Source organism: Hippocampus bargibanti, linkage group LG03 (assembly GCF_051943395.1).
Source record: "Hippocampus bargibanti isolate YZ-2025 linkage group LG03, ASM5194339v1, whole genome shotgun sequence".
Classification (NCBI taxonomy): Eukaryota; Metazoa; Chordata; class Actinopteri; order Syngnathiformes; family Syngnathidae; genus Hippocampus; species Hippocampus bargibanti.
Genome location: NC_142736.1, coordinates 3518643 through 3533645, shown reverse-complemented (window position 1 = coordinate 3533645; position 15003 = coordinate 3518643). Strand labels below are relative to the sequence as shown.

General features: G+C 40.8%; 1 protein-coding gene across 1 annotated transcript in view; it reads right to left on the bottom strand.

Moving 5' to 3' along the window:
- Positions 1–15003, bottom strand: part of gpc5a (glypican 5a) — a 122140-nt gene that overhangs the window by 44083 nt on the left and 63054 nt on the right. The window contains exon 7 of the mRNA XM_088991527.1: positions 10196–10316. Within this exon, the coding sequence (XP_088847653.1) occupies positions 10196–10316 (121 nt within the window). The remainder of the gene's footprint in view (positions 1–10195; positions 10317–15003) is intronic.

Genomic DNA, 15003 nt, shown 5'->3' with positions numbered 1-15003 from the left:
TACATTAGTAAAACATAGTTTTCTTGATTTGAATACCACGCCCGTGGGCGTTCTAAGCACGAACAGCTGTAAGCAATAAAACATCGTCTCTACCATAAACTGATAAATTTGTAACCTGGCTAATGAGCTTTTCCTGTGAAGGCGTTTCAAGTCGTAAATTACGTGCTATGTCTGTTAAACTTAGATTGACCTCAGGCCATCTGCGCCTTTTGTTTGGTTGACCAGCTAAGCATGAAACTTTTAAATATGATAACTTCTCATTCAGTCTAATCTCCGTTAGTTAGTGAATCATTGCGATACGGCGCAAGAGAGACGAGAGCAATCGGTATACAATCCGTGAGCCATGTTGGGACATGATTTGAAAATGATCGTTTCTGAAACCTTCATTTCCTAAACTCATGAATAACATCACAATGTAAGAATGAATGAAATGAAAGATGGTGACTAAATTGCCACCAATTCACCACCGTCTTTCATTTTGCCAATATTTAACGGCAAATTGATTTCTTGCGCACCCCGGAGAGCATTCATCACGCTTGACCCTAATTAGCATTCCGGCACTGCTAGCGTTGGGCTGTTGGGAGATGCGTCGCATCGTAATTCAAACAGAATAAACCGCAATGGTTGGTCATTAGAATGAAACCCTGGTCATCATGGTCACTACTCCCTCCCCCCTCTGTGAATGCAAACTGGGGATCACGTCGATCGAGTGAGACACGAGAAAGAATGAAACACTTTATACTCATCAGTAACAGTGTGCCAGTAACCCTGGTCATCATGGTCACTACCACCCCGGCAAATACAAATATGAATAATCATGATGATGCTAATAGTCATAATAACATCGAGGAAAAGGTTCCTTCAGCCGTCATCTGTACTCCTTTAAAGGTGACACGACGTAGACTTAGTCATGCTAATGTGGTGAAACCAGCGCCAGGGATAGAACAATAGAGGTAATCACATAGGCTAATTAGGTGAAACCAGAGCCAGGGATAGAAAAATAGAGGTAATCAGATTGGCTAATAAAGTGAAACCAGAGCCAGGGATGAAACAATACATGTAATCAGATTGGAGCAGTAATCAGATTGGCTAATGAGGTGAAACCAGGACCACGGATAGGACAATAGACGTCATCAAATTGGCTAATGGGGTGAAACCAGGGCCAGGGATTGAGCAATAGCAGTAATCAGATTGGAAAGGTAATCAGATTGGCTAATGAGGTGAAACCAGAGCCAGGGATAGAACAATAGAGGCAATCAAATTGGAAAGGTTATCATATCGGCTAATAAGGTGAAACCAGGGTCAGGGATAAGACAATAGACGTAATCAGATTGGAGTAATAATCATATTGGCTAGTGAGGTGAAACCAGAGCCACGGATAGAACAATAGAGGTAAACAGATTGACTTCAGGGAGTGGTCCACTGCTCCCCCAAACTTAAAGCAGCGACCTATCAGAGCAGAGGCCTGGCACCAGCACCTCTATCCATTTGGGATATATATATAGGGCCAGAGTTACCAGCAACATTTTAGTTCGCTGATTAAGCTTTTCGGATGACGAGCGAAACGTCCAACACTTTCAAAGAAGTACAAATGACGGCTGAAGAAACCTTTTCCTCGATGGAATATCCATCTCGGATCTTAAACCCGACCTTGCAAGCAAAAATAGAAATGAAAAAAAAAATTAAGAGCAGGAGAATGTTAGCCTATCAAATATGAATGCTAGCAACAACGCTGGTGTGCATTTTGCTAACATAAAGCCCTTTAAGAACCGTTTTTAACATCATTTGTTGCCCAACCGCATCAACTAACATTCATTTTACTCATTAACAGTTGTACCAGTCAAGTTTTTGGGACATCAGAGTCGAAGGTGAAGAACTTTCTCGCTAAATAATAATAATGAATATATATAATAAATAATAATCCATTTCTTTTCTCAGCGTCTTTCAAAACTTTCAAGGTCACTTTATAGTCACAGGATCAGTTTTTCTGCGGGTGAGCAGCGGCAACCACATGCGCCAGCGTTTTTAACAGATAGAACTCTATAGTGCCTCTTTGCATTTTTTATGATGATACTAGTGCAGCGTGTTCTACCATAGACGAATTCCTTGTGTGTTCTACATACATTTGGTTTTCTACTTCTTTCTTTCCTTTCCTCTTCGTTTCATAACTTTGCTGCTTCATAAATTTGCTGCTGTGAAATGTAAATTTCTGAACTGCGAGACGAATAAAGGTATAGTGGAACCTTGGCTTACGAACTTAATTGCTTCCCAGACAGAATGTGGAAGGTGAAAAGTGTGTAACCCAAAAATTGATTTCCCACAGGAAACCATTAAAATGAGAATAATCCGGTCCCAGGTCCCCATAAAACAATTTTATAAGCCTTAAAACTACACAAAATATACCTTATTTTGTGTATAATAAATATGCTATGGTATTATAATTAATGGGAATGATGGGAATTTTAACCTTGCAGTCAACACTGCCCTTGAACTATCAAAGTTGAAACAAGTCCATATTTCACTGTTTTCTATCCATTTCATCACTCCCTCTCTATCGTCTGCCTGTCTCTTTAATGTTTAACCCACCGTCGCTGCTGCGTTCTTGACCAATCACATGGCTTTAACCAAAGACTGAGGGCGGGGAATAGAGGACAAAAAGAGTCGGCTGCCATTTCCTTGTAAGGAGAACGGGCTCGTTCGCGAACGACACATCACTCATTGTGGCGCTCCGTGTGTATCCTGAAAAATAGTTCGTACGCCAAGGTTAAATTTTCATAAATTTAACGTTAGTAAACCGAAAAGTTCGTACGCCAAGGTTAAATTTTCATAAATTTAACGTTAGTAAACCGAAAAGTTCGTAAGCCAAGGATTTTGTAAACCGAGTTATCACTGAATTTCCAAGCCACCTTTTCATAACAGAAATAAAGGAATAAATATGACTTGGATGAGAAGAGCGCAGAGCGCTGGTGCGTATGTGGATTTGTTGCGGCTTGGAATTGAAGCGGATTTACGTGCGACAGGAGATGTGAGACAATCTGTTTTTGTCAATGGATGCTTACAGCTTCCCGTTTGCTTTTAACATTCAGCTTGTAGCAGACATGCACATTCCACCACGATTCCACCATGATCCACTGGTGAAAAGGACGCTTCTATTTCCTCCTCTTTCATCTAGAACTGCTTCAGTGGGTGCAGAAAGTGCTTATTCACTTATTCACTGCCATTCACAAATTTATTCGGGAATTGAAAATGTGATGTAGAGCGCCATTCCCGAATTTGTTCGGATTTTGTTTTTTCCTTCCTTGGGTGCCGATAAAGCAATGGCCTGACCTCTGGCAATGTTTTTTTGTCTTCCACAAGGGGGTTTTTCCAAGTTAGCGGTTTACGTCTGTGTAAGCTCTCAGTCGTACAGGAGTGGTCCATCGATGAGAAGGTTTCTTCAGCCGTCATCTGTACAAATTTGAAGGTGTCGGACGTTTCGCTTCTTATCCAAGAAGCTTCTTCAGCGAACTAAAGTCTTACTGGTAGTTTCGGCCCTATATATATATCCCTACTATCCAGACGTGGCGGTGCCGGACTCTGCTATGATTGGTCCCTGCTCTCAGGTTGGGGGGAGCAGAGGACTACTCCCTGCGGCTCCACTGATTGCTTCAATTGTCCTGACTGATGACTGGCCTGATTGCCCTATTTGCTTTGGTATCACCTTATCAGCATAACATCAGCTATCAACTGTTAGATGGTTTGAAAGGGGAGTAAAAGAAGCTATTTTCATAAAACAGCTCAATCCTTCACTAAACCGACATGGTGGTGTGAGATTTAATTTGGATCGTTTGTACAACAGACTGCTTAGGCAACATAGGCTTAGTTATGCTGATAAGGTGACGGCTGAAGAAACCTTTACATCCATGTTAGCGCTTTGTTCCAGTTCCAGCTGTTGTTAAAGCGCTATATCAACCAATAGGCAGTTTGTAAGCCAAGGGGTTCGTAAACCGAGGTATCGCTGTTCATCTTTCGCAGGAAAGGGGGCGGAGACATGAATAATTCACCAGGAAAACTGCTGGTCAACCAACACAACGTCGACGACTGCTGAATAATTCAAAGGCCGACTGAGTGTGTGTGAGAAGCTGCCTGGCCCTGATTATGATTGAGAGACACGGGGACGGACGGACAGGGGGACGGGGGGAGGACTGCTTATAGATTCTTGATGGGTTTTACCACATCAAGACAGACGAGAGGACAGCCAAGGAGGATGTGTGGTGGGGGCGGTACAAATAATTCATAAGAGTGAGCTGCTGATGAGCAAGATGATGAAATCCGGAGTTTGCGTGATGAATTTGTCAACAGCTGCATTTGGATTTACCGCTTGTTTTGGATGCTAAACTAGTAGCGCTTCATTTGTGGGTGGGGGACGGACGGACGGACTGACGGACGGTGGGGTGTTAATATAGGCAGAACGGGAACCTTTTCGGCGAGTTGGTTCCTCAAGGTCGGCGGGCTAAAACAAATAAAGAGTAAAGAGCAGAGCGGAGAGAGCTGATGAAACACAAGTGGCGCCACATGCAAATGTCAAATGGACGCAGGCCACTTCACCCAATAAAATGGCCGCTCGCTTTAAAAAGGGAATTACATTTCAGTATTTACCGTCGGCGGTAATTCATAATTTACGCGAGTATCTCTCTCTGTCGCTCTCTCTCTCGCTAACGAGCTTGCTAACAAGCTCACTAACTAGTTTGCAAACTAGCTCGCTATCAAGCTACCCCTCTATCCCTCCCCATTCTTCCCTTTTTCTCGCTAACGAGCTCGCTAACAAGCTGGCTAAGTAGCTCACTAAATAGTTTGCCAACTAGGTCGCTATGAAGCTACCTGTCTCTCTGTCTCCCGATTACTCTCTCTCTCTCTCTCTCTCCCTCTCTCTCTCACTCTCTAATGAGCAAGCTCGCTAACTAGCACACTGACTAGTAGCTGGCTATCAAGCTACCCCTCTCTCTATCTCCCCATTCCTCCCTTCCTCTCTCTCTCTCTATCTCTCCCCATTACTCTCTCTCTCTCGCTCGCTAACGAGCATGCTAACAAGCTCGCTAACTAGCACACTAACTAGTTTGCTAACTAGCTGGCTATCAAGCTACCTCTGTCTCTATCTCCGCATTCCTCCCTCTCTCTCGCTAACAAGCTCCCTAACAATCTCGCTAACGAACTAACTAACTAGTTCGCTAACTAGCTAGCTATCAAGCCACCCCTCTCTCCCCATCTCACTCTCTCTGCCCCATTCCCCCCCCCCAATCTCTCTATCTCGCTAACAAGTTCGGTAACTAGCACCCTAACTAGTTTGCTAACTAGTTCACTAACTAGCTAGCTATCAAGCTACAGTGCTCTCTCTCCATCTCACTTGCTCTCTCCTTATTCCTATCTCTCTCTCTCTCTCTCTCCCCATTCCTCCCCACCTCTCTCTCGCTAACAAGTTCGGTAACTAGCACCCTAAGTAGTTTGCTAACTAGTTCACTAACTAGCTAGCTATCAAGCTACAGTGCTCTCTCTCCATCTCACTTGCTCTCTCCTTATTCCTATCTCTCTCTCTCTCTCCCCATTCCTCCCCACCTCTCTCTCGCTAACAAGTTCGGTAACTAGCACCCTAAGTAGTTTGCTAACTAGTTCACTAACTAGCTAGCTATCAAGCTACAGTACTCTCTCTCCGTCTCACTCGCTCTCTCCTTATTCCTCTCTCTCTCCCCATTCCTCCCCACCTCTCTCTCGCTAACAAGTTCGGTAACTAGCACCCTAAGTAGTTCGCTAACTAGCTAGCTATCAAGCAACCTCTGTCTCTCTCCCTCTCTCTCTTTCTTTCTGCCATTTATGCACCGCCACACGTGTCCTTTTCCTTTTAATAAGGTGATTTACGCAGTCATGAAGCTCTATGGGCCATAGTCAGATGCACAAAAGTTGTTTGGGCTCACAAGCGAACGATGATGCGCACTGGTACAAGTAATTGACGTTTTTCTCAGCCGCCATTAACCCGCACAAACATGGCCTTTTTTATCTCCTCCTCGCCCCAACGATTAATTGACATTTGAGTCAATCGCAGTCGGCATTTGACAACACAAAGGACAGCCGCCATTTCACTTTAGACCACTGGCTATCTTAACCTCTGATCAACTCAGATTAAACCTACTTGTCTCGGTCGGGTTGGTTTACTCGGTGAACGGAAAAGAATTTCAAATATAAGATGGGCAATACGCCGCAACAACATCTGAATCAATGTTTCCCAATTGTACGTAACTAAAGAAGGAGAGATGTTGATTAAAGGCGCCATGTCATGCTAAACTGCATTTCTTGAGCACTTTAAAACCACCATAGCTGTATACGCAACAAAAACAAACCATACAACAACAAACAACAAAGGAATACATGAATAAGAAAGCCCAAAAAAAGTATAAAAATAGACAAATTCATTGATTTAGCGTCCGCTTAGTTACTAACAGAGAGAGGGAGATAGAGAGAGATTGCGAGATAGCTAGCTCGTTAGCTAGATAGCCAGATTATATATATATATATATATATATATATATATATATATATATATATATATATATATATATATATATATATAGTCAAAATCAATTCAAAATGGCCGACGAGACGTTTACACAACAGGATAGTATACGATGTCAAGCTGTTGTTTTTAAGCAAGGTTTTCTAGCAAGCTAGCTATCGAGCTATCTAGATGCCGAGCTATCTCGATAGCGAGCTAGCTATCTCTCTCTATCTAACAGAGCATACAAAGCCTATTATGGCAAAAATAAATGCATGTCAATGTAAAAATATAAAATATATAAAATATAAAATTAATATATTATCCTAAGCTAATTGAGTCATAAATTCTCTAATTGAGTCATGGCGCTTTCTTTCACTAAGTGTTTCCAGCTAGCGATGCGATGCAATCATGCTTGAGAGCTCAATGAATCTGTTTTTGAATGAATCTGTTTTTTGTTTTGTCATTATTGTTCCGTTATTGTTACGCTGAAACTTGAACTTTACTGAACTTTAGCAAAAGACACAAACCATCCAACATATTTTGAGTATACAGTGATACCTTGGCTTACAAACTTAATTGGTTCCCAGACATAGTGTGTAAAGCAAAAAGTGTCTATCCCAAACATTAATTTCCCATAGGAAACCATTCAAATGAGAATAATCCGTTCCTATGTCCTCGTAAAACATAATTTTCTACTTTTTAATTTTCTAAGCCTTAACACTACACAAAATATACCTTATTTTATGTATAATAAATGTGCTATGTTATTATAATGGAATTGGATTTGCCTTTATTAGTCTCGCAGTGGTGAAATTTACATTTCACAGCAGCAAAGTTATGACAGTAAAAATTAATAAATAAATAAACGGTACAGTATAATAAAGTCGTTTTATTGACCTTTGTGATAGTCATTGATGGCTTGATGGAATGGAGTGGCCGGTTTCCTCAGCATTAAAAACTTGATGAGGAACGTAGCCTTCTTCTTCTTTCACCATCTTGAGGAATGATCCCTTGGAGGTGCTTTATAATTTTATCTAGTTCCTCATCAATTGTGTTCTGTTTAGCTGGGTTGATAGCTTTTTGCATCAAGTGTACAGATGGCTTGTGCGGGTTATTTGTGGAGCCTGATTGATGGGATATTTTAACCTTGCAGTCTACACTCTGAACTATCAACCTTCTAACTATCTAAGACTGGGGGCGGGGAATAAAGGACAAAAACAGTTGGCTGCCATTTTGTTGTTAGGAGAACAGGCTCGTTCGCGAAGTTCCCGAAAAAAATTGTTCGTATGCCAAGGTAAAATTTTCATAAATTTAACGTTCGTAAACCGAAAAGTTCGTAAGCCAAGGGGTTCGTAAACCCAGGTATCACCGCATTCTTTTGTCGAATAGTTGTATTGTTTTTTTTGCCCTAAGCTAACGTTAGACCTCAGTTAGTCTCGATGGATGAGGCGCATAAAATAGTGTCAAGGATTTTATTGTTTTATTATTATTTTTTTGTAGTACGACTCAACAAAGCAAAGGAAAGAAATGATGAAATCAGGAAACAAATAGCTGGGACGGTTCAGTTTTTGTCGGCGACAAATTGAACACATAAGGCGGTAGAAGCGTACGTGGACTCCGAATGGGGTTGCGCTAAGCTAAGCGTCAAGATGAAGTGACCTTTTGTTGTCGAAGCGACCCCCCCACCTCTTCAATAATTTACGCTTCCGTGTCAGAGCGTTTAAGAACGATAACTGAGCAATCGGCAATTGCTTGTGCTGTGTAATCTGACTAAAGTGTTAAGTCATGAAAAAAATATCTATATGCAAAAATGTGTCCACTCTAGTGCCAGGGTTTTTGTCATTTTCACTGGAATTCCAGGACCAAAAGAATATTGAGTTTTAGGACTACATAAACATTCAATACAGCGTTAAAACCTTAGACTCTCTTTCTTCATCAGGACAAAAAGAAATATTTCCTAAATTGTATGGCCCTGGATTTATAGCTAGCTATCTAACTAGCTAGCTAGTTAGACAGCTAATAGATAGCAAATAATAGATAGATAGCCAGCAACGGTGAGTGACCCCGTTCAACCGGGAATAACTCAAACAGATCAAGTTAGCTAACTAGCTAATAGATAACTGATACCTAGCGAGCTAGTTAGATAGCTAATAGATAGCTAATAGATAGCTAATAGATAGCAAATAGATAGCAAATACATAGCAAGCTAGGTAGCCAACAACGGTGACCCCGTTCAACCGGGAATAACTCAAACAGATCAAGTTAGCTAACTAGCTAATAGATAACTGATACCTAGCGAGCTAGTTAGTTAGATAGCTAATAGATAGCTAATAGATAGCAAATAGATAGCAAATACATAGCAAGCTAGGTAGCCAACAACGGTGACCCCGTTCAACCGGGAATAACTCAAATAGATCAAGTTAGATAACTAGCTAATATATAACTGATACCTAGCTAGCTAGTTAGTTAGATAGCTAATAGATAGCTAATAGATAGCAAATACATAGCAAGCTAGGTAGCCAACAACGGTGACCCCGTTCAACCGGGAATAACTATAATAGATCAAGTTAGCTAACTAGCTAATAGATAACTAATAGCTAGAAAGCTAGCTAGCTAGTTATACAGCTAATAGATAGCAAATAGGTAGCAAATAGATAGATACCTAGGTAGCCAGCACCGGTGACCCCGTTCAACTGGGAATAATTCAAATAGATCAAGTCAGCTAGCTAGCTAATAGATGACTGATACCTAGCTAGCTAACTATCTAGCTAGTTAGAGAGCTAATAGACAGCAAATAGATAGCAATCAGGGTAGCCAGCAACGGTGACCCCGTTCAACCGGAAATAACTCAAATAGATCAAGTTAGCTAGCTAGCAAATAGATGACTAATAGATATCGAGCTAGCTAACTAGTTAGCTAGTTAGACAGCTAAGATGGCAAATAGATAGCTAGCTAGGTAGCCAGCAACGGTGACGCCGTTCAACCGGGAATAACTCAAATAGATCACGTTAGCTAGCTAGCTAATAGATAACCAATAGCTACCTAGCTAGTTAGACAGCTAATAGATAGCGAATAGATAGAAAAACGGTTAGATAGCTAGGTAGCCAGCAAAGTTTTGCAGTGGGTGAGCAGCGGCAGCCACACGCGCCAGCGTACACTCAACCGGGAATAACTCAAATAGATGAAGTTAGCTAGCTAGCAAATAGATGACTAATAGATACTGAGCTAGCTAACTAGTTAGCTAGTTAGACAGCTAATACCTAGCAAATAGATAGATAGCTAGGTAGCCAGCAACTGTGACCCCGTTCTACCGGGAATAACTCAAATAGATCACGTTAGCTAGCTAATAGATGACTAATTATTAGCAATCTATCTATTTGAGTTACGTATTATTGTTATTATTATTATTTACCTATTAGCCAGCTAGCTAGCTTTCTATCTATTTGAGTTACTTGCCGGTTGAGTGTAGGCTGGCGCGTGTGGCTGCCGCTGCTCACCCACTACAAAACTTATGCTGTGACTGTAAAGTGACCTTGAGAGTTTTGAAAGGCGCTTAGAAATGAAATGGATTATTATTATTATTATTATTATTATTATCTAAGAACGTGACACCTTGCGATGTCGCTCATTTTCCGACAGTGTGGCAATACGTCAAGCGGCGAGGCCCACCTGGTTGATATGCTTGAGTTTGTCGATGACTTGATGGATGACGGCGTCGGCTCCTTTCACTTTGACCTCCGGGTTGGCGGCTTGAGCCTTGATACCGTTTCCTACCACACGTAGAGTGTAGCTGTAAAAAAAAAAGGGGGGGGGGGGTATGAAGGTCAATCTGAGGTCAACAGACAGCTTGTTAAACTCTCATCTTCATCTAGGAGATCTGGCCTCGGACAGAATTTAGGACTTGGGAAATTCCTTTATCACAGAAGTAATTTACGACTTGAAAGTCCTTCACATGAAGAGCTCATTAGCCAGGTTACAAATTCATCAGTTCATTAAAAAGACAATGTCTTATTGCTTACAGCTGTTTGTGCTTAGAACTCAAGAGGTGTGGTATTCTAATCGAGAAAACTATGTTTTACTAATGTCTCACTTTAATTTGCATATACCCTCAATAAATAGCTTGGCAGAGGGCTGCAGAATTTGGGCGTCTGTCATGAAATAGTACGTTCCCTGCCGGCAGTAAAAGGCAATATTTCTGTGTTCGAGCCTTCGTCCACATTGTCCGATCAAACGTCTCTGACAAGACATCAAGGCTCTCTTGGGATAGCAATATTAACTCATTGACTGCCAGACAATGTGCAATAATGTGTCCATTCCACTGCCAGGGTTTTTGTCATAGTCACTCCAATTTCAGGTCCCACACAATATTGAGTTTTAGGACTAAATAAACATTCAAAACAGTGTCAGAAACCTTAGACTGTCTTCTTTCATCAGAAAAAATAGCGTTAATTCCGAAATTAAATTAAATAGTTAATTCCTAAATTATATTGGTCTGGAGTTATATGAGTTTGAAATAAGTGCGGCTGACCAAAATACAATGCAATATATACGTATTGGTTCATATAGCGCTTTAACAACAGCTGAGGGCTGCCCCTGGAAAATGTGGTGGGCAGGGTGCGGAGGGTCCAGTAGGATTTTCCGTGCATTCATCAAGTGGTGCATTCAGGTGCGCTCAGTTCGGTTGAGAACCCATTTTTGAGTCATAAAACACCACAATTTTTGGTTCATATAGCGCTTTAACAATCGCTGAGCAGAGTCGCGGGAAAAGGTGGTGGGCAGGGTGCGGAGGTTCCAGTAGGATTTTCCATGCATTCATCAAGGGGTGCATTCAGTTCGGATGAGAACCAATTTTCAAGTCATAAAAAAAAAAAAATTCGGTCGAAAACCGAATTCGTTGAGAACCGAGACGTTGGAAAACCCAAGTTTGATAGTACAGCATAAGCTGCGGGCACGGAATGAAAAAAGGTTTCCAAATATAATATATAAATATCTAAAGGTTTTCCAACTATAAGGCACACACACACACACACACACACACACACACACACACACACACATTTAACTCAGAATTCAAACTTTTAACTCAGAATTCCGACTTTTAATTCAGAATTCTGACTTTTAACTCAAAATTCAAACTTTTAACTCAGAATTCCAACTTTTAACTCTGAATTCCGATTTTAAACTCACAATTCCAACTTTTAACTCAGAATTCCGACTTTTAACTCAGAATTCCGACTTTTAAGTCAGAATTCCGACTTTTAAGTCAGAATTTGACTTTTAACTCAAAATTCTGACTTTTAACTGAGAATTCAGAGTTTTAACACATAATTCTGACAAACTCAGAATTCCCATTTTTAACTCTGAATTCCGATTTTTAACTCAAAATTCCGACTTTTAACTCTGAATTCCGATTCTTAACACTGAATTCCGATTTTCAACTCACAATTCCAACTTTTAACTCAGAATTCCGACTTTTAACTCAAAATTCCGACTTTTAACTCAGAATTCCGACTTTTAAGTCAGAATTCCGACTTTTAAGTCAGAATTCCGACTTTTAACTCAGAATTCTGACTTTTAACTCAGAATTCTGACTTAACTCTGAATTCCAATTTTTACTTCTGAATTCCATTGTTTAACTCAGAATTCCAACTTAACACATAATTCTGACATTTAACTCAGAATTTCGATTTTTAACTCAAAATAGTGACTTTTAACTCAGAATTCCGACTTTTAACTCTGAATTCCGACTTTTAACTCTGAATTCCGACTTTTAAGTCAGAATGCTGACTTTTAACTCAAAATTTTGACTTTTAACTCAGAATTCTGACTTTTAACACATAATTCTGACATTTCACACATAATTCTGACATTTAACTCAAAATTCCGACATTTAACTCTGAATTCCGATTCTTAACTCTGAATTCTGGAAGAAAATCAATGCTTTTGAGTGCACCTCATACACCGGGAAATACGCCAATCAAAATTGCCGTGAAACCCTTGATAGACAATGTAATAGAACGGCGATTCACTAGCCGCAGCATCAGCTCAATGCCTTTCACCGCTCTTCCTAAAGCAGTTCAAGCCCTACTTTACGATCGCGCTCCAATAGAAAAAGGCGTTCCACCGCGTTGAGCTCACCGGACGAAAGCGTTCGCTGATGATGTACACCTTGACGCGTCCAGTCGCTACATTCATCCTTATTTGAAAGCATCTTAACACCGTAATTGCTTTTGAATAAGTCTTCAGTTCAACCACCCCCAAGGTCTCCTTTTTTGTCTACGAGGCTGCGGTAACCTGAAACAGTGATACCTTGGCTTACGAACTCAATTGGTTCCCAGACAGAGCGTGTAAGGCGAAAAGTGTGTATCCCAAAAATTATTATCACATAGGAAACTATTAAAATGAGAATAATCCGTTCCCAGGTCCCCATCAAACATAATTTTCTACTTTCTAATTTTCAAAGCCTAATTTTCTAACGACACAAAATCTACCTTATTTTACGTATAATAAATGTGCTATGGTATCATAATTAAAGAAGTAAACTGTACTATATAATAAAGTTGTTTTATTTATCTTTGTGATGGTCGTTGATGGCTTGATGGAATGGAGTGGCCGGTTTCTTCAGCATGAAACACTTGATGAGGAACGTAGCCTTCTTCTTTCTCCATCTTGAGGAAGGATCCCTTGTAGGTGCTTTCTCGGCCATAATTTTACCTAGTTCCTCATCAATTGTGTTCTGTTTAGCTGGGTTGATAGCTTTTTGCATCAAGTGTACAGATGGCTTGTGCGGGTTATTTGTGGAGCCTGATTGATGGGATATTTTAACCTTGCAGTTGACACTGCCTTTGAACTATCAAAGTTGAAACGAGTCAAAATGTCAATGTTTTCTATCCATTTTCTCACTTTCTCTCTGTCGTCTGCCTGTCTCTTTAATGTTTAAACCACCTCCCCTCGCTGCAGCGTTTTTGACCAATCACGCAGCTTTAACCGAAGACTGGAGGCGGGGAATAGAGGACAAAAAAAAAAGAAGTCGGCTGCCATTTTCTTTTATGGAGAACGACCTCAGTCTCACTGTGTCTGTAACCCCCGCCCTCCTCCCTCACTGCTGCGTTCTTGACCAATCACGTGCGGCTTTAAGACTGGGGGCGGCGAATAAGGTAAAATGGTCATAAATTTAACGTTTGTAAACTGAAATGTTCGTAAGCCAAGGGGTTCGTAAACCGAGGTATCATTGTAATTGCTTTTGAATAAGTTCACCCTCCGAGGTCTCCTTTCCGTCTACTTAGCCGCGGGAACCTTATACATTGGCAGCAGGTGCGTGAGCACAAAAATTACAGACATTTCAAGATCGCTCACCGAACAAAAAAAAAAATACAAGAAGAAGGTTGAGGCAAACGCGCAAAGTGCCGACGACAACCTGACACGCAAACGTTTGGGTATGCGCGTCTGTCTACCTGGAGACAAAAACATTTTTCTGACGACGTACGTGAAAGTTGTTAGCTGCGAACAAATGGAAGTGATTTGAAGCGAGTTCGGGGTCAAGAGAAGACGACATGAATAAATCAAGCAAAAGGAAGCTAAGTGTCTCATTTATTTAAAAGGAAATATGGGTGGCAGATTTTCAAATTCCGTCATCAAGTTTGGGTTGGACAGCGGTGGTTTCGCTTGTCTAGCAGTACCTTACATTGTAGGGGTTTGTGAAAACACTACAGAGTCCTTTGACAAAACAAAATGCCTACTTATTTCAAACCGATAAACACTTTAAGGCAAAAATGAGTGCATCCAAAAGGAAAAATGTTACAAACAAATTCATGGTTGTGCGATGGGCTCGCCAGTTTCACCCATAGTGGCTAATCTGTACATGGAAGAGATGGAGAAACGGGCCCTCACATCCTTCCCGGGGACAAAACCTCGACACTGGTTTAGATATGTGGACGATACTTTTGTCATAATTAAAAAAACAAGAAATTCAATCCTTCACAGATCACCTCAACTCTGTAGACATGAACATTAAATTCACTCGAGAACCAACTAGCCTTCTTGGATTGTAAAGTAATTATAAAAGAAGACAGAGCGCTAAAAACAGAAGTCTTTAGGAAGGCTACGCACACTGACCAATACTTACTTTTTGACTCTAACCGCCCTTTACAACACAAACTAGGAGTTATCAGAACCCTCCAACATAGGGCTAAACTAATACCAACTAGCATTGAAGGTAGAGAAAAGGAGTCAAAACATATCAGGGGAGCACTCGCTAACTGTGGGTACCCTCAGTGGTCATTCAACAAATGTCAGAAAGAAAGAATAGGGAATTAAACCAATAATTCTCAAGATACAAAAAGGAGAGGAAAAGCAGTACCGTTTCTGAAAAACTACAGAGTCATTTGCCAACACAAAATGCCTACTTATTTCAAACCGATAAACACAAGGCAAAAATTAGTGCACCGTTTTCGTCCTGTATTCCCCGCCCCCAGTCT